The 18,740-nt window shown below is 38.9% G+C and overlaps 2 protein-coding genes across 3 annotated transcripts; one reads left to right on the forward strand and one right to left on the reverse strand.

Annotated features, from left to right (window-relative positions):
* Positions 1–1,921: 1,921 nt before the first annotated feature.
* On the reverse strand, positions 1,922–16,349 carry LOC119482153 (secretory phospholipase A2 receptor-like). Its single transcript, XM_037759572.1, has 5 exons — positions 16,221–16,349; positions 15,719–16,099; positions 2,452–2,802; positions 2,274–2,365; positions 1,922–2,050 (listed from the first exon to the last, which is right to left on the reverse strand). Exons 1-5 carry the CDS (start codon positions 16,309–16,311, stop codon positions 1,922–1,924), a joined length of 1,044 nt encoding a protein of 347 aa, XP_037615500.1. The 5' UTR covers positions 16,312–16,349.
* On the forward strand, positions 12,098–14,245 carry LOC119481280 (secretory phospholipase A2 receptor). 2 transcript variants are annotated; one of them, XM_037758057.1, is made up of 4 exons: positions 12,098–12,990; positions 13,092–13,442; positions 13,529–13,620; positions 13,896–14,245. In XM_037758057.1, exons 1-4 carry the CDS (start codon positions 12,741–12,743, stop codon positions 14,022–14,024), a joined length of 822 nt encoding a protein of 273 aa, XP_037613985.1. In that variant the 5' UTR covers positions 12,098–12,740; the 3' UTR covers positions 14,025–14,245. The 2 variants fall into 2 exon arrangements, with proteins under 2 accessions (XP_037613985.1, XP_037613986.1); XM_037758058.1 differs by having other exon boundaries at positions 12,098–12,906.
* Positions 16,350–18,740: the final 2,391 nt, after the last annotated feature.

Raw genomic sequence — 18,740 nt, forward strand, 5'->3', positions numbered from 1 at the left:
TTATTTTACCTGTGCCTTAATAATACTCACACACTGTACAGAACCACTGAGCCTGGAACATATAACACACTTTACAATTTGCACTGCTTCATTAACATGTCAGTATGTGTGTATATGTATATAATAGCATTGCCTTAAACTGACTGTAAAGATTGCACACAGATGTTTAAACTTTTGTATTGCTTACGGGTTGTTCAGTATAATAGAAACAATGGGGACGATGTCCCGACAAATAAATGCTTTGATACTCTTTTAGTTTGTTTATATTTCTCTTTTTTTATTGAAATGTCTCCACATGCATGCAGATATTATTCAGCTAGTTACAAGGTACATTATTGTGCATCCAAAATCACTCCAAATTATAAATAATATATAAATAAGCAATGAATTAAACCTAAACTTTAACCTAAATATACAATAAATCTAAAAATATTTACCAAATAAAAGTAAGAAAAGGTAAATAAATAAGCATGGTTATTTTTCATTAGCCTTAAAATAAAGTATTTTTTTATTACAGTTACATTAAGAGAAAATGTTTTGTATTGTGTATCTGAAATGTAACCTTTTATTATTTCTTTTTCAATTATTTGATAGATGCATTTCTCCTTTTTTATTTATTTATTCATTTATTTATTTATTTATTTATTTATTAAAACAGATACAGCAAATAACGAACCTTATATATTTCTTGTGTATACAACTTATAAATAAAGCAAGGGGATCAATATTATAAAAGAAAAATAATTGGATAAAAATAAGTGTTGTATTATTATTATAACAGTTATTTTGTTTATACATTCAGCTATAGATTAAATGTATTAGTTGACACAGATAATCAGCTCAGGAATGTTTGACTAATTTTACATTTTGATTTATAAATATGAAATTTGGTCAAATTAATTACGTAAAGCTAAGAGCAAGAGTCTCTGTCATATTCAGCAAATCCAAGCTATACATTTATTTGTAAAGTAATCAAAATTCACAGTAGATATGTTGTTTGAGCTTCTCACAAAAACTACAGCTTACATTAATGTCTTTATTAGGCTTCTGTAAATGATGATTGGTTGGATAAAACAAATGAGGCATTAAGATATCTCTTTGATTTTATGGTCAGAAAAAAAGCTTAATAATAAATATATTTCCAATAACACTGGACTAAAAAGGCAGGATGTGTACTTAATATATAATAACTTAATATTAACTTAATAATAACTTGCTGAAACAGTTGGATTGTCAGATATTTTTTTTTATTCTTGAAAAAAAAAAAATTCCAACAAAAGAGGTTAATTGCCATTTTCCTTAAAACCTTTAAGAGCTAAAACAATTTAACGGGACAGCTTAAAAAACAACTGAGGATTCCTATGGAGCAGCGGTCAGCAACCGTTACTATCAAAAGAGACATTTTAGACAAAAAAAACAAAGAAATTTGTCTGGAGCCGCAAAACATTTGAGCATTGTGATGAAGATAACACAGCCTATAGTCTAAGTATATAGTATATAAGTCTAATGCAGTGAGGGCCAAAGAGACAATGTACTACGTAGTATTAGGGCAACACTGAGGGAAAAAACATCTGAGATTTCCAGAATAAAGTCAGAATATTACGAGAAAAAAGTCGTAACATTACGAGAATAAAGTCATAATTTTGCGAGAAAAAAGAAAATAACACATAAAATGACTACTTTATAATATTATGTCTTTATTCTGATTATTACGACTTTTTTCTCGTAAATCTTTGACTTTATTATCATAATATTATGACTTTATTCTTGAAATCTCAGATTTTTTTTTTTGCCTCAATGTGGCCCTAATACTCCGTCGTACCGTCGTACCAAGTAGCCCTACATGTTATAGCACATATAATGCATGTTCACCATGGGTTTCTGATAAGCCTATAAGCACAGCTAAAGTTGGGTTTAAATTTCAGAGCTCCGTCTTTTTTCTTTCTTTCTTCTTAGAACTTTTCCCTTCCTTGAAGAAGACCTTCCCATCAGGCTGCTCTCTCCATTTCAGGGTGGCTCCCGCTACTTTCGTCTCCAGTCTGGCCTGGAGCTGGGAAACACAAATGGAAGCCATTTCAATAGACATCAACTTTGTTTGGAAACCCAGAGAGGACGTGAACCCAACAAAATTATTCACACCGTTTTACTTAAAACAAATTAGATAGATAGATAGATAGATAGATAGATAGATAGATAGATACATAGATAGATAGATAGATAGATAGATAGATAGATAGATAGATAGATAGATACATAGATAGATAAATACGTGCCTTTTTCAGGATGTCTGCTTTCACAGCAGGGTCATTCAGATCCAGAGAGGAGTCCTCCGGCTTATTCCTCAGTCTTACTACCTGCCTCTTTACTGTTGCAGAATGAACAGAGAAATTAAACATTAGTTTGCTGTGGTATTACTTTTTTGATACCATAAAAGGACAGTAAATCACTCACCAGGGAGGCTGTAGCAGACAAACGGTAATCTCCTTTCACAGTCAAAAGCCCTCCATCTTCCTGAACTTTGCATAGCAACAGCACATACATGTGTCAATGAGCCAAGTGGGTTTTTAACGGCATCCCAGTAGCTGAATTTGTAGTTGCTACCATCAGACCAATTGAAATTGGGATCTCTAAATAGGCCAATCCATGCATAGTCTCCACTCCACACCAAACTCTGGATCTCCTGGGTCTCAGTGTCGTTCCTCACATTGGCCAGGTCTATGTAGTTCTCCCTGCAGTACCTCTGAGCACTGGACCAACTCATTCTTTCATTCACAACAACAAATTCAGGATCCAGCTGTGTTCCTGCAGTTAGGGTTGGAGGGGGGGAGAGGAGGAAATGTCACATACTGAAATTCAAAATAAAACTTTTTCAAGATCAAAACATGCCTCGCTAGATCCTCACCTCTGTAACAGATAAATGGATATTTAGTATTGCAAAGAGCATCCCACCACCTTCCATCACGTGAAGTGCGCACACAGAACTCAACACCTGAATCAAAATTTGGTTCATTGTAAATAGTTCTCCAGTTCCTGTATTCAGACCCAGTCCCTCTGTAGCCATCAGACCACCTCCAGACGATTGCACTGTACAGACCAATCCAGACTTCAGAGTTGTGGCCGGAAGATGAAACAGTGTTCATAAGTTGGTTCATTTCTTCAGTGTTTTCAATGCTGGCCAGGTCTGTGTATGTCCATGTCCGTCTGCAGTAGGAGGCAGCTTCAGTCCAAGTCTTTGGATCAGCAACATAGTGGTACTGACGGTGAAGGCATATGGAGGGGATGATCCACCCTATGAGGAAAACACCTTCTCTTAAATATAAGGTGGTTCAAACTATTACAGCTCATAGTATTACAATACTCCACAGTAATAAGCACTGTTAGACATCACAAATATCAGAGAATTCACTGACCTGAGAGACTCAAGACACCCAGCAAGATCCTCTCCATCATCATGCTGACCTGTGGACTGTGTGTCTCAACATGCGACCCCAGCTCTTTCATTACTATTCGTAGGCAAATCTATGGAAATTCAAGCGCAGCTTCTCTTTGTCTTCCCAACAACAACGTCAGACTCAGTAGATTCAGCCGCTGTTTTTTTCCTGTTTCCAACTTACCGTCAACATTGTTATTTTTAAACCGTGACCACAATCGTTCCCTGACCTTAACCATGTGGTTATTATGGTAAGCAAGACGACAAAAGTCTCCTAACCTTAACAAAGTGCTTATTTTAACCCTAAACATGATGTTTCCATAAATCTATCCAGCCCCGGTAGCTCACCTGGTAGAGGGGGAGTCCTTATCACAGCGGCCCGGGTTCGAATCTGACCTGTGGCCCTTTGCTGCATGCCACCCCCTCTCTCTCCACCTTCAAAACTCTCACTATCACTATCAATAAAAAAAAAGATGAAAAAGTACCAAAAACTATTTAAAAAAATAAAGAAAGTGTAAGTAAATGAATAACAAACTATTTAGATGTACATTTATGCATGCATTTATACATATAAAAAATGGCTAGTGACGTTTTATAAACACTTAACACTGCAATTCATGATTAATTCAGGTACCAGATATTCTATGACTTTATTTATGACACACTATGACTTTTTATGTGGTTTTCATAGTAAACCAGTCATAGTATAGTATGTCATAGGAAGTGGGCCTAGACCCTAGAGGGCACTGACTCATGTTTTCTCTAATGGAGTGACACCCTTGAGGTCAGGTCATCGTGTTCACCGAGTCCACCAGTGCCTGGAATGATAAAACAACAAAACGAGCCATTTGGTTATATTCTAATCATGATAATACCCTTCTGTGTATATTGTGGCAGCTGTTTTGCATTGTATTCTGATGCTGATTCGTCTGAGGCTGCACAAATTTGTTTTCTGCAGTCACACACCTACACATTCTCTCAAACTCTGTGATGGTAAAACAAAGAGCTGGCCAAATAAGAAAGAGTTTTTTAGAAGTCATTTACATCTTCTCTGGGCGTATGAATGGTTCTGTGTTGCAGGATAGATTTTAGAGACTTGTGTTTTTTAGGATGTCTGCTTTCATAGCAGGGTCATTCAGATCCACAGAGGAGTCCTCCGGCTTCATCCTCAGTTTTAGTACTTCCAGAGAAATGTACCTCTAGTGGTATCTCTCTATACAGATAGTTTTGGTGTCCAGGTTTTGACTCACCTGTCTCTGATAAGTCTGCATCCAGTCCACAATGAGGGTGAATGGATAATTCACAGAATACGTTTTCTTGGGGAAAGAGTCACTATGAAAACTGTGTTAAGGTGGCGAGGGCTGGAGACTCTGGACATTTGAGTATTGGACGTGAGGTAACTGGAATTAAGGAGAGAGAGAGACAGGAAATTCCACCAAAAGTGAGACTTTATTTGAGATGACTTTCCCCTTTATCCTCAACAAGTGGTGTATTTCTGAAGACACACTTGATGAAGGCTGAGGATCAGGTATGGCTGGTAGCAGGGCAAACAGAGACATGTTCTTCTCCTCACCTCTGTAATGGAAATTCAATTAATATTCCGAGATGAGTCCTAATGAACGTTGAAATAAGGATCTCGAAGAGATGAAATGTCTTTGTTGTATTTTATTCTTGCAAGAAGAGGCACTGGTTATACAGAGTCACACAAAGTCTGCAGAAGAGTGCACTGCAGGAGATTATTACAATGTGACTATATAGAAATCTACAACAGGGACTGTGAGAAAAGGAGTTGTTTTACTCAGACAGTGTCCCAGTAAAAGTCAACACTCAGTACTTTTCCACTACATGAGGGAAGAGCACACAGACAGTAACTTTCCACTGTTGCATAAAGAGACATCATTACATACAATGTCATTTTCCATTACACCTCCTACTTATAGAAGCACTGATTGTGTGCTGATTGGGCTCACCTGTGCTGTTCAGAGTCAACTAGGCTCAGGCTGAGCGGAGTTATTAAAAGAAATTCCCAAAGCCAGATCATGATCCGGATCGCCACCAAAATCTAATGGATTGTTAATTGTAGCACACCCCATCCCTCCAAAACATTTCATTCAAATCCATCACGGACGTTTGGAGTAATCCTTCAAAAGGACAAACCATATATATTTTTGAACAGAACCAGACTAGCTGTTTCTCCGTGCTTGCAGTCTGAATGCTAAACTGTTAATCACCATCTGGCACAGGTTACATACTAAACACACAGACATGACAATCATATCAATCTTCTCAACTCTCCTTGACAGAAAAAACAACAAATTAACTCCTAAAGTGAACTATTACTTTCATTTTACTTTGAGGTGATTGGCACACGGTCTAACCCCCAGTCACTCAACCTTCTTGGAGTGCAAATGCAAATCAGTACTAATAATAATGAAGGGACTGGTGAACACAGTTCAATTCAGAAACAATCATTTGGTATTCAGACCCAGTCCTTCTGTAGCCATCAGACCACCTCCAGACGATTACACTTCTCAGACCAATCCAGACTTCAGAGTTGTGGCCGGAAGATGAAACAGTGTTCATAAGTTGGTTCATTTCTTCAGTGTTTTCAATGCTGGCCAGGTCTGTGTATGTCCGTCTGCAGTAGGAGGCAGCTTCAGTCCAAGTTTTTAAATCAGCAACATAGTGGTACTGACGGTGAAGGCATATGGAGGGGATGATCCACCCTATGAGGAAAACACCTTCTCTTAAATATAAGGTGGTTCAAACTATTACAGCTCATAGTATTACAATACTCCACAGTAATAAGCACTGTTAGACATCACAAATATCAGAGAATTCACTGACCTGAGAGACTCAAGACACCCAGCAAGATCCTCTCCATCATCATGCTGACCTGTGGACTGTGTGTCTCAACGTGCGACCCCAGCTCTTTCATTACTGTTCGTAAGCAAATCTATGGAAATTCAAGCACAGCTTTTCTCTGTCTTCCCAAGAACAACGTCAGAATCATTGTTTCAGCCGCTGTTTTTTTCCTGTTTCCAACTTACCGTCAACATTGTTATTTTTATACCGTGACCACAATCGTTCCCTGACCTTAACCATGTGGTTATTATGGTAAGCAAGACGACAAAAGTCTCCTAACCTTAACAAAGTGCTTATTTTAACCCTAAACATGATGTTTCCATAAATCTATCCAGCCCCGGTAGCTCACCTGGTAGAGGGGGAGTCCTTATCACAGCGGCCCGGGTTCGAATCTGACCTGCGGCCCTTTGCTGCATGCCACCCCTTCTCTCTCCACCTTCAAAACTCTCACTCTCACTATCAATAAAAAAAAGGCGAAAAAGCACCAAAAATTATTTAATAAATAAAGAAAGTGTAAGTAAATGATTAACAAACTATTTAGATGTACATTTATGCATGCATTTATACATATAAAAAATGATTAGTGACGTTTTATAAACACTTAACACTGCAATTCATGATTAATTCAGGTACCAGATATACTATGACTTTTTATGTGGTTTTCATAGTAAACCAGTCATAGTATAGTATGTCATAGGAAGTGGGCCTAGACCCTGGACGGCATTGCATCACATTTTCTTCAATGGAGTGACACCGTAGAGGTCAGGGCATCGTGTTCACCGAGTCCACCAGTGCCTGGAATGATAAAACAACAAAACGAGCCATTTGGTTATATTCTAATCATGATAATACCCTTCTGTGTATATTGTGGCAGCTGTTTTGCATTGTGCTCTGCTGATGCGTCTGTGGCTGCACACATTTTTTTTTCTCTCAAACTCTGTGATGGTAAAACAAAGAGCTGACCAAATAAGAAAGAGTTTTTTAGAAGTCATTTACATCTTCTCTGGGCGTATGAATGGTTCTGTGTTGCAGGATAGATTTTAGAGACTTGCGTTTTTTAGGATGTCTGCTTTCATAGCAGGGTCATTCAGATCCAGAGAGGAGTCCTCCGGCTTTATCCTCAGTTTTAGTACTTCCAGAGAAATGTACCTCTAGTGGTATCTCTCTATACAGATAGTTTTGGTGTCCAGGTTTTGAGTCACCTGTCTCTGATAAGTCTGCATCCAGTCCACAATGAGGCTGAATGGATAATTCACAGAATACGTTTTCTTGGGGAAAGAGTCACTATGAAAACTGTGTTAAGGTGGCGAGGGCTGGAGACTCTGGACATTTGAGTATTGGACGTGAGGTAACTGGAATTAAGGAGAGAGAGACAGGAAATTCCACCAAAAGTGAGACTTTATTTGAGATGACTTTCCCCTTTATCCTCAACAAGTGGAGCCAGACTAGCTGTTTCTCCGTGCTTGCAGTCTGAATGCTAAACTAAGTTAATCACCATCTGGCACAGGTTACATACTAAACACACAGACATGACAATCATATCAATCTTCTCAACTCTCCCTGACAGAAAAAACAACAAATTAACTCCTAAAGTGAACTATTACTTTCATTTTACTTTGAGGTGATTGGCACACGGTCTAACCCCCAGTCACTCAACCTTCTTGGAGTGTAAATGCAAGTCAGTACTATTAATGATGAAGGGACTGGTGAACACAGTTCAATTCAGAAACAATCATTTGGTATTCAGACCCAGTCCCTCTGTAGCCATCAGACCACCTCCAGACGATTACACTTCTCAGACCAATCCAGACTTCAGAGCTGTGGCCTGAAGATGAAACTGTGTTCATAAGTTGGTTCATTTCTTCAGTGTTTTCAATGCTGGCCAGGTCTGTGTATGTCCGTCTGCAGTAGGAGGCAGCTTCAGTCCAAGTCTTTGGACCAGCAACATAGTGGTACTGACGGTGAAGGCATATGGAGGGGATGAGCCACCCTATGAGGAAAACACCATCTCTTTAATATAAGGTGGTTCAAACTATTACAGCTCATAGTATTACAATACTCCACAGTAATAAGCACTGTTAGACATCACAAATATCAGAGAATTCACTGACCTGAGAGACTCAAGACACCCAGCAAGATCCTCTCCATCATCATGCTGACCTGTGGACTGTGTGTCTCAACGTGCGACCCCAGATATTTCATTACTGTTCGTAGGCAAATCTATGGAAATTCAAGCACATCTTCTCTTTGTCTTCCCAAGAACAACGTCAGAATCAGATGATTCAGCCGCTGTTCTTTTCCTGTTTCCAACTTACCGTCAACATTGTTATTTTTAAACCGTGACCACAATCGTTCCCTGACCTTAACCATGTGGTTATTATGGTAAGCAAGACGACAAAAGTCTCCTAACCTTAACAAAGTGCTTATTTTAACCCTAAACATGATGTTTCCATAAATCTATCCAGCCCCGGTAGCTCACCTGGTAGAGGCTGAGTCCTTATCACAGCGGCCCGGGTTCGAATCTGACCTGTGGCCCTTTGCTGCATGCCTCCCCCTCTCTCTCCACCTTCAAAACTCTCACTATCAATAAAAAAAAAGATGAAAAAGTACCAAAAACTATTTAAAAAAATAAAGAAAGTGTAAGTAAATGAATAACAAACTATTTAGATGTACATTTATGCATGCATTTATACATATAAAAAATGATTAGTGACGTTTTATAAACACTTAACACTGCAATTCATGATTAATTCAGGTACCAGATATACTATGACTTTTTATGTGGTTTTCATAGTAAACCAGTCATAGTATAGTATGTCATAGGAAGTGGGCCTAGACCCTAAAAAGGCACTGCATCCCTTTCTCTCTACTAGAAGGGCACCGTAGAGGTCAGGGCATCGTGTTCACCGAGTCCACCAGTGCCTGGAATGATAAAACAACAAAACAAGCCATTTGGTTATATTCTAATCATGATAATACCCTTCTGTGTATATTGTGGCAGCTGTTTTGCATTGTACTCTGATGCTGATTCGTCTGAGGCTGCACAAATTTGTTTTCTGCAGTCACACACCTACACATTCTCTCAAACTCTGTGATGGTAAAACAAAGAGCTGACCAAATAAGAAAGAGTTTTTTTAGAAGTCATTTACATCTTCTCTGGGCGTATGAATGGTTCTGTGTTGCAGGATAGATTTTAGAGACTTGCGTTTTTTAGGATGTCTGCTTTCATAGCAGGGTCATTCAGATCCACAGAGGAGACCTCCAGCTAGAGGGCACTGCATCACATTTCCTTCCCTGGAAGGGCCCCTTAGAGGGCATTGCATCATGTTTTCTCCATCTAAGGCAGGGGTCAGCAACCTTTACTATCAAATGAGCCATTTTAGGCAAATAAAAAAAAAATGTGTCTGGAGCTGCAAAACATTTGAGCATTGTGATGAAGTTAACACAGTTTATAGTCTAAGTATATAGTATATAAGTATAATGCAGTGAGGGCCAAAGTGCAAATGTACTACGGAGTATTAGGGCCACATTGAGGGAAAAAAATCTGAGATTTCCAGAATAAAGTCAGAATATTACGAGAAAAAAAGAAAATAACACGTAAAATTACTACTTTATAATATTATGACTTCATTCTTGAAACCTCTGATTATTTTTTTTCCTCAGTGTGGCCCTTATACTCCGTCATACCGTCGTACCACAGACCTACAACAATGATAAATAAAAATAAAAAATGTAAACAAAGAACACTTATTCATTTCCATTTTTAAAAATCCACAGGGAGCCACTTGGTGAGGGGATGAAGAGCTGCGTGTGACTCCAGAGCCGCAGGTTGCTGACCCCTGCTATGGAGAAACAGGGATCCTCTAGGGATGAATAAACAACATAAATGCAGAGTTGAAATGTGTGTAATTAGTGAAGTATTATTATTGAACCTCTGCTGAAAGAACATATTTATCTTTAATATATATTTATATATTTTTTTCATACAGAATATATCCATTGTTCCTTCAGAGACAGGCTGCTCCACCCAAAGTGTGTGAAGGAGCGCTATCGCAGGTCCTTCCTTCCTGCAGCTGTCAGACTCCACAACCAGCACGGCTCCCAGTAGACCACAACCAACACTGCTCCCAGTAGACCACAACCAGCACTGCTCCCAGTAGACCACAACCAGCATTGCTCCCAGTAGACCACAACCAGCACTTCTCCCAGCAGACCACAACCAGCACTTCTCCCAGTAGACCACAACCAGCACTGCTCCCAGTAGACCACAACCAGCAATGCTCCCAGTAGACCACAACCAGCAATGCTCCCAGTAGACCACTTACACACCAACAAACTGACAATAACCTGATATTTTCAGATGGAATTTCATTCATTCATTCATTCATTCATTCATTCTCACTGTGCAATATCATTTTCCACTTGTGCAATAGTCTGTTTATTGTCATTACTGTATATACTGCTCCTATTTTTATATATTTTTTCCATTGCTCCACATCAAAAGCATTTGTTTAAATGAGGATCTGTCTGCAGGACAGATAATAATGCACACAGTGCACTTTCATAGACTAAGCTACTGGAGTTACCCTGCACTATACTCATTTTTAACAGTCTGTTCTGCACTATATTCACTTTTTTATTAGTCGTGTATCACAGCTGTTATAAAGTCTCACTTTTGGTGGAATTTCCTGTCTCTCTCTCTCCTTAATTCCAGTTACCTCACGTCCAATACTCAAATGTCCAGAGTCTCCAGCCCTCGCCACCTTAACACAGTTTTCATGATGACTCTTTCCCCAAGAAAACGTATTCTGTGAATTATCCATTCAGCCTCATTGTGGACTGGATGCAGACTTATCAGAGACAGGTGAGTCAAAACCTGGACACCAAAACTATCTGTATAGAGAGATACCACTAGAGGTACATTTCTCTTTAAGTACTAAAACTGAGGATGAAGCCGGAGGACTCCTCTGTGGATCTGAATGACCCTGCTATGAAAGCAGACATCCTAAAAAACGCAAGTCTCTAAAATCTATCCTGCAACACAGAACCATTCATACGCCCAGAGAAGATGTAAATGACTTCTAAAAAACTCTTTCTTATTTGGTCAGCTCTTTGTTTTACCATCACAGAGTTTGAGAGAATGTGTAGGTGTGTGACTGCAGAAAACAAATTTGTGCAGCCACAGACGAATCAGCATCAGAGTACAATGCAAAACAGCTGCCACAATATACACAGAAGGGTATTATCATGATTAGAATAAAACCAAATGGCTTGTCTTGTTGTTTTATCATTCCAGGCACTGGTGGACTCGGTGAAGACGATGCCCTGACCTCTACGGTGCCCTTCTAGTAGAGAGAAAGTGATGCAGTGCCTTTAAGGCTGCCTTTCCATTGAAGAAAACGTGATGCAATACCCTCTAGGTGCCCTTCCAGTAGAGAAAACATGAGTCAGTGCCTTCTAGGGTCTAGGCCCACTTCCTATGACATACTATACTATGACTGGTTTACTATGAAAACCACATAAAAAGTCATAGTGTGTCATAAATAAAGTCATAGTATGTCTGGTACCTGAATTAATCATGAATTGCAGTGTTTTATATTTTTTATATATATAAATGCATGCATAAATGTACATCTATATAGTTTGTTAATTATTTACTTACATTTTCTGTATTTTTTGAGTAGTTTTTGGTGCTTTTTTGCATTTTTTTTTATTGATAGTGACAGTGAGAGTTTTGAAGGTGGAGAGAGAGGGGGTGGCATGCAGCAAAGGGCCGCAGGTCAGATTCGAACCGGGCCGCTGTGATAAGGACTCCCCCTCTACCAGGTGAGCTACCGGGGCTGGATAGATTTATGGAAACATCATGTTTAGGGTTAAAATAAGCACTTTGTTAAGGTTAGGAGACTTTTGTCGTCTTGCTTACCATAATAACCACATGGTTAAGGTCAGGGAACGATTGTGGTCACGGTTTAAAAATAACAATGTTGACTGTAAGTTGGAAACAGGAAAAAAACAGCGGCTGAAACAATGAGTCTGACGTTGTTGTTGGGAAGACAAAGAGAAGCTGCGCTTGAATTTCCATAGATTTGCCTACGAACAGTAATGAAAGAGCTGGGGTCGCATGTTGAGACACACAGTCCACAGGTCAGCATGATGATGGAGAGGATCTTGCTGGGTGTCTTGAGTCTCTCAGGTCAGTGAATTCTCTGATATTTGTGATGTCTAACAGTGCTTATTACTGTGGAGTATTGTAATACTATGAGCTGTAATAGTTTGAACCACCTTATATTTAAGAGAAGGTGTTTTCCTCATAGGGTGGCTCATCACCTCCATATGCCTTCACCGTCAGTACCACTATGTTGCTGATTTAAAGACTTGGACTGAAGCTGCCTCCTACTGCAGACGGACATACACAGACCTGGCTAGCATTGAAAACACTGAAGAAATGAACCAACTTATGAACACAGTTTCATCTTCCGGCCACAACTCTGAAGTCTGGATTGGTCTGTACAGTGTAATCGTCTGGAGGTGGTCTGATGGCTACAGAGGGACTGGGTCTGAATACAGGAACTGGGACCCCAGATACAGTGAACCAAATTTTTATTCAGGTCGTGAGTTCTGTGTGTTCACTAAAAATAATGGAAGGTGGTATGATCAGATTTGCAATACTAAATATCCATTTATCTGTTACAGAGGTGAGGATCTAGCGAGGCGTGTTTTGATCTTGAAAAAGTTTTATTTTGAATTTCAGTATGTGACATTTCCTCCTCTCCCCCCCCTCCAACCCTAACTGCAGGAACACAGCTGGATCCTGAATTTGTTTTTGTGAATGAAAGAATGAGTTGGTCCAGTGCTCAGAGGTACTGCAGGGAGAACTACATAGACCTGGCCACTGTGAGGAACGACACTGAGACCCAGGAGATCCAGAGTTTGGTGCCGAGTCAAGACCGGGCATGGATTGGCCTATTTAGAGATCCCAATTTCAATTGGTCTGATGGTAGCAACTACAAATTCAGCTACTGGGATGCCGTTAAAAACCCACTTGGCTCATTGACACATGTATGTGGTGTTGCTATGCAAAGTTCAGGAAAATGGAGGGCTGTTGACTGTGAAAGGAGATTACCGTTTGTCTGCTACAGCCTCCCTGGTGAGTGATTTACTGTCCTTTTATGGTATCAAAAAAGTAATACCACAGCAAACTAATGTTTCATTTCTCTGTTCATTCTGCAACAGCAAATAGGCAGGTAGTAAGGCTGAGGATGAAGCCGGAGGACTCCTCTCTGGATCTGAATGACCCTGCTGTGAAAGCAGACATCCTGAAAAAGGCACGTATCTATCTATCTATCTATCTATCTATCTATGTATCTATGTATCTATCTATCTATCTATCTATCTATCTATCTATGTATCTATCTGTCTATCTGTCTATCTGTCTATCTGTCCATCTATCTATCTATCTATCTATCTATCTATCTATCTATCTATCTATCTAATTTGTTTTAAGTAAAACGGTGTGAATAATTTTGTTGGGTTCACGTCCTCTCTGGGTTTCCAAACAAAGTTGATGTCTATTGAAATGGCTTCCATTTGTGTTTCCCAGCTCCAGGACAGACTGGAGACCAAAGTAGCGGGAGCCACCCTGAAATGGAGAGAGCAGCCTGATGGGAAGGTCTTCTTCAAGGAAGGGAAAAGTTCTCAGAAGAAAGAAAGAAAAAAGACGGAGCTCTGAAATTTAAACCCAACTTTAGCTGTGCTTATAGGCTTATCAGAAACCCATGGTGAACATGCATTATATGTGCTATAACATGTAGGGCTACTTGGTACGACTGTACGACGGAGTATTAGGGCCACATTGAGGAAAAAAAAATAAATCTGAGATTTCAAGAATAAAGTCATAATATTATGATAATAAAGTCAAAGATTTACAAGAAAAAAGTCGTAATAATCAGAATAAAGACATAATATTATAAAGTAGTCATTTTACGTGTTATTTTCTTTTTTTCTCGTAAAGTTAAGACTTTATTCTAGTAATGTTACGACTTTTTTCTCGTAATATTCTGACTTTATTCTGGAAATCTCAGATGTTTTTTCCCTCAGTGTTGCCCTAATACTACGTAGTACATTGTCTCTTTGGCCCTCACTGCATTAGACTTATATACTATATACTTAGACTGTAGGCTGTGTTATCTTCATCACAATGCTCAAATGTTTTGCGGCTCCAGACAAATCTTTTTTTTTTTTTTTGTCTAAAATGTCTCTTTTGATAGTAAAGGTTGCTGACCGCTGCTCCATAGGAATCCTCAGTTGTTTTTTAAGCTGTCCCGTTAAATTGTTTTAGCTCTTAAAGGTTTTAAGGAAAATGGCAATTAACCTCTTTTGTTGGAATTTTTTTTTTTTCAAGAATAAAAAAAAATATCTGACAATCCAACTGTTTCAGCAAGTTATTATTAAGTTAATATTAAGTTATTATATATTAAGTACACATCCTGCCTTTTTGGTCCAGTGTTATTGGAAATATATTTATTATTAAGCTTTTTTTCTGACCATAAAATCAAAGAGATATCTTAATGCCTCATTTGTTTTATCCAACCAATCATCATTTACAGAAGCCTAATAAAGACATTAATGTAAGCTGTAGTTTTTGTGAGAAGCTCAAACAACATATCTACTGTGAATTTTGATTACTTTACAAATAAATGTATAGCTTGGATTTACTGAATATGACAGAGACTCTTGCTCTTAGCTTTACGTAATTAATTTGACCAAATTTCATATTTATAAATCAAAATGTACAATTAGTCAAACATTCCTGAGCTGATTATCTGTGTCAACTAATACATTTAATCTATAGCTGAATGTACAAACAAAATAACTGTTATAATAATAATACAACACTTGTTTTTATCCAATTATTTTTCTTTTCTTTTATAATATTGGTCCCCCTGCTTTATTTATAAGTTGTATACACAAGAAATATATAAGGTTCGTTATTTGCTATATCTGTTTTGATAAATAAATAAATAAATAAATACATAAATAAATTTAAAAAAAAGGAGAAATGCTTCTATAACATAATTTAAAAATAAATAGTAAATAGCTACATTTCAGATACACAATACAAAACATTTTCTCTTAATGTAACTGTAATAAAAAAATACTTTATTTTAAGACTAATGAAAAATAACCATGCTTATTTATTTACCTTTTCTTACTTTTATTTGTTAAATATTTTTAGATTTATTGTATATTTAGGTTAAAGCTTAGGTTTAGTTCATTGCTTATTTATATATTATTTATAATTTGGAGTGATTTTGGATGCACAATAATGTACCTTGTAACTAGCTGAATAAGTGGAGATGTCACATAATGAAAATTCAAAATAAAAAATGTTCAAGATCAAAACGTGCCTCGCTAGATCCTCACCTCTGTAACAGATAAATGGAATTTCACTATAGCAAAAATGATCGAACCACTTTCCATCACCTCTAGTGAACACACAGAACTGAACACCTGAACCAAAATCTGGTTCATTATAAGTAGTTCTCCAGTTCCTGTGTCTAGACCCAGTCCCTCTGTAGCCATCAGACCACCTCCAGACGATTGCACTTCTCAGACCAATCCAGACTTCAGGGCTGTTGCTGGAAGATGAAACAGTGTTCATAAGTTGGTTCATTTCTTCAGTGTTTTCAATGCTGGCCAGGTCTGTGTATGTCCGTCTGCAGTAGGAGGCAGCTTCAGTCCAAGTCTTTAAATCAGCAACATAGTGGTACTGACGGTGAAGGCATATGGAGGGGATGATCCACCCTATGAGGAAAACACCTTCTCTTAAATATAAGGTGGTTCAAACTATTACAGCTCATAGTATTACAATACTCCACAGTAATAAGCACTGTTAGACATCACAAATATCAGAGAATTCACTGACCTGAGAGACTCAAGACACCCAGCAAGATCCTCTCCATCATCATGCTGACCTGTGGACTGTGTGTCTCAACATGCGACCCCAGCTCTTTCATTACTGTTCGTAGGCAAATCTATGGAAATTCAAGCGCAGCTTCTCTCCGTCACGGACAAAATCCACCGGCCTGTTAATGCAAAAAGCAATGCAAATAAATGTTTTTTTCCAAAACCATCCGGAAAAATTGTCTTCCCAAGAACAACGTCAGAATCAGTAGATTCAGCCGCTGTTCTTTTCCTGTTTCCAACTTACCGTCAACATTGTTATTTTTAAACCTTGACCACAATCGTTCCCTGACCTTAACCATGTGGTTATTATGATAAGCAAGACGACAAAAGTCTCCTAACCTTAACAAAGTGCTTATTTTAACCTTGAACATGATGTTTCCATAAATCTATCCAGCCCCGGTAGCTCACCTGGTAGAGGGGGAGTCCTTATCACAGCGGCCCGGGTTTGAATCTGACCTGCGGCCCTTTGCTGCATGCCTCCCCCTCTCTCTCCACCTTCAAAACTCTCACTGTCACTATCAATAAAAAAAAATGCAAAAAAGCACCAAAAACTACTCAAAAAATACAGAAAATGTAAGTAAATAATTAACAAACTATTTAGATGTACATTTATGCATGCATTTATATATATAAAAAATATAAAACACTGCAATTCATGATTAATTCAGGTACCAGACACACTATGACTTTTTATGTGGTTTTCATAGTAAACCAGTCATAGTATAGTATGTCATAGGAAGTGGGCCTAGACCCTAGAAGGCACTGACTCATGTTTTCTCTACTGGAAGGGCACCTAGAGGGTATTGCATCACGTTTTCTTCAATGGAAAGGCAGCCTTAAAGGCACTGCATCACATTTTCTCCGTTGGAAGGGCCTCTTAGAGGGCACTGCATCACTTTTTCTCTACTAGAAGGGCACCGTAAAGGTCAGGGCATCGTCTTCACCGAGTCCACCAGTGCCTGGAATGATAAAACAACGAAACAAGCCATTTGGTTATATTCTAATCATGATAATACCCTTCTGTGTATATTGTGGCAGCTGTTTTGCATTGTGCTCTGCTGATGCGCCTGGGGCTGCACAAATTTGTTTTCTGCAGTCACACACCTACACATTCTCTCAAACTCTGTGATGGTAAAACAAAGAGCTGGCCAAATAAGAAAGAGTTTCTTTAGAAGTCATTTACATCTTCTCTGGGCGTATGAATGGTTCTGTGTTGCAGGATAGATTTTAGAGACTTGCGTTTTTTAGGATGTCTGCTTTCATAGCAGGGTCATTCAGATCCACAGGGAAAAAAAATCTGAGATTTCCAGAATAAAGTCAGAATATTACGAGAAAAAAAGAAAATAACACGTAAAATTACTACTTTATAATATTATGACTTCATTCTTGAAACCTCTGATTATTTTTTTTCCTCAGTGTGGCCCTTATACTCCGTCGTACCGTCGTACCACAGACCTACAACAATGATAAATAAAAATAAAAAATGTAAACAAAGAACACTTATTCATTTCCATTTTTAAAAATCCACAGGGAGCCACTTGGTGAGGGGATGAAGAGCTGCGTGTGACTCCAGAGCCGCAGGTTGCTGACCCCTGCTATGGAGAAACAGGGATCCTCTAGGGATGAATAAACAACATAAATGCAGAGTTGAAATGTGTGTAATTAGTGAAGTATTATTATTGAACCTCTGCTGAAAGAACATATTTATCTTTAACATATATTTATATATTTTTTTCATACAGAATATATCCATTGTTCCTTCAGAGACAGGCTGCTCCACCCAAAGTGTGTGAAGGAGCGCTATCGCAGGTCCTTCCTTCCTGCAGCTGTCAGACTCCACAACCAGCACGGCTCCCAGTAGACCACAACCAACACTGCTCCCAGTAGACCACAACCAGCACTGCTCCCAGTAGACCACAACCAGCACTGCTCCCAGTAGACCACAACCAGCACTTCTCCCAGCAGACCACAACCAGCACTGCTCCCAGTAGACCACAACCAGCACTGCTCCCAATAGACCACAACCAGCAATGCTCCCAGTAGACCACAACCAGCACTTCTCCCAGCAGACCACAACCAGCACTGCTCCCAGTAGACCACAACCAGCACTGCTCCCAGTAGACCACAACCAGCATTGCTCCCAGTAGACCACAACCAGCACTGCTCCCAGTAGACCACAACCAGCACTGCTCCCAGTAGACCACAACCAGCAATGCTCCCAGTAGACCACAACCAGCACTGCTCCCAGTAGACCACAACCAGCATTGCTCCCAGTAGACCACAACCAGCACTGCTCCCAGTAGACCACAACCAGCACTGCTCCCAGTAGACCACAACCAGCAATGCTCCCAGTAGACCACAACTGGCACTGCTCCCAGTAGACCACTTACACACCAACAAACTGACTGGAATTTCATTCATTCATTCATTCATTCTCACTGTGCAATATCATTTTCCACTTGTGCAATTTTGTTAATAG

The sequence above is a fragment of the Sebastes umbrosus genome, chromosome 22, assembly GCF_015220745.1.
Source record: "Sebastes umbrosus isolate fSebUmb1 chromosome 22, fSebUmb1.pri, whole genome shotgun sequence".
In the NCBI taxonomy this organism is placed as follows: Eukaryota; Metazoa; Chordata; class Actinopteri; order Perciformes; family Sebastidae; genus Sebastes; species Sebastes umbrosus.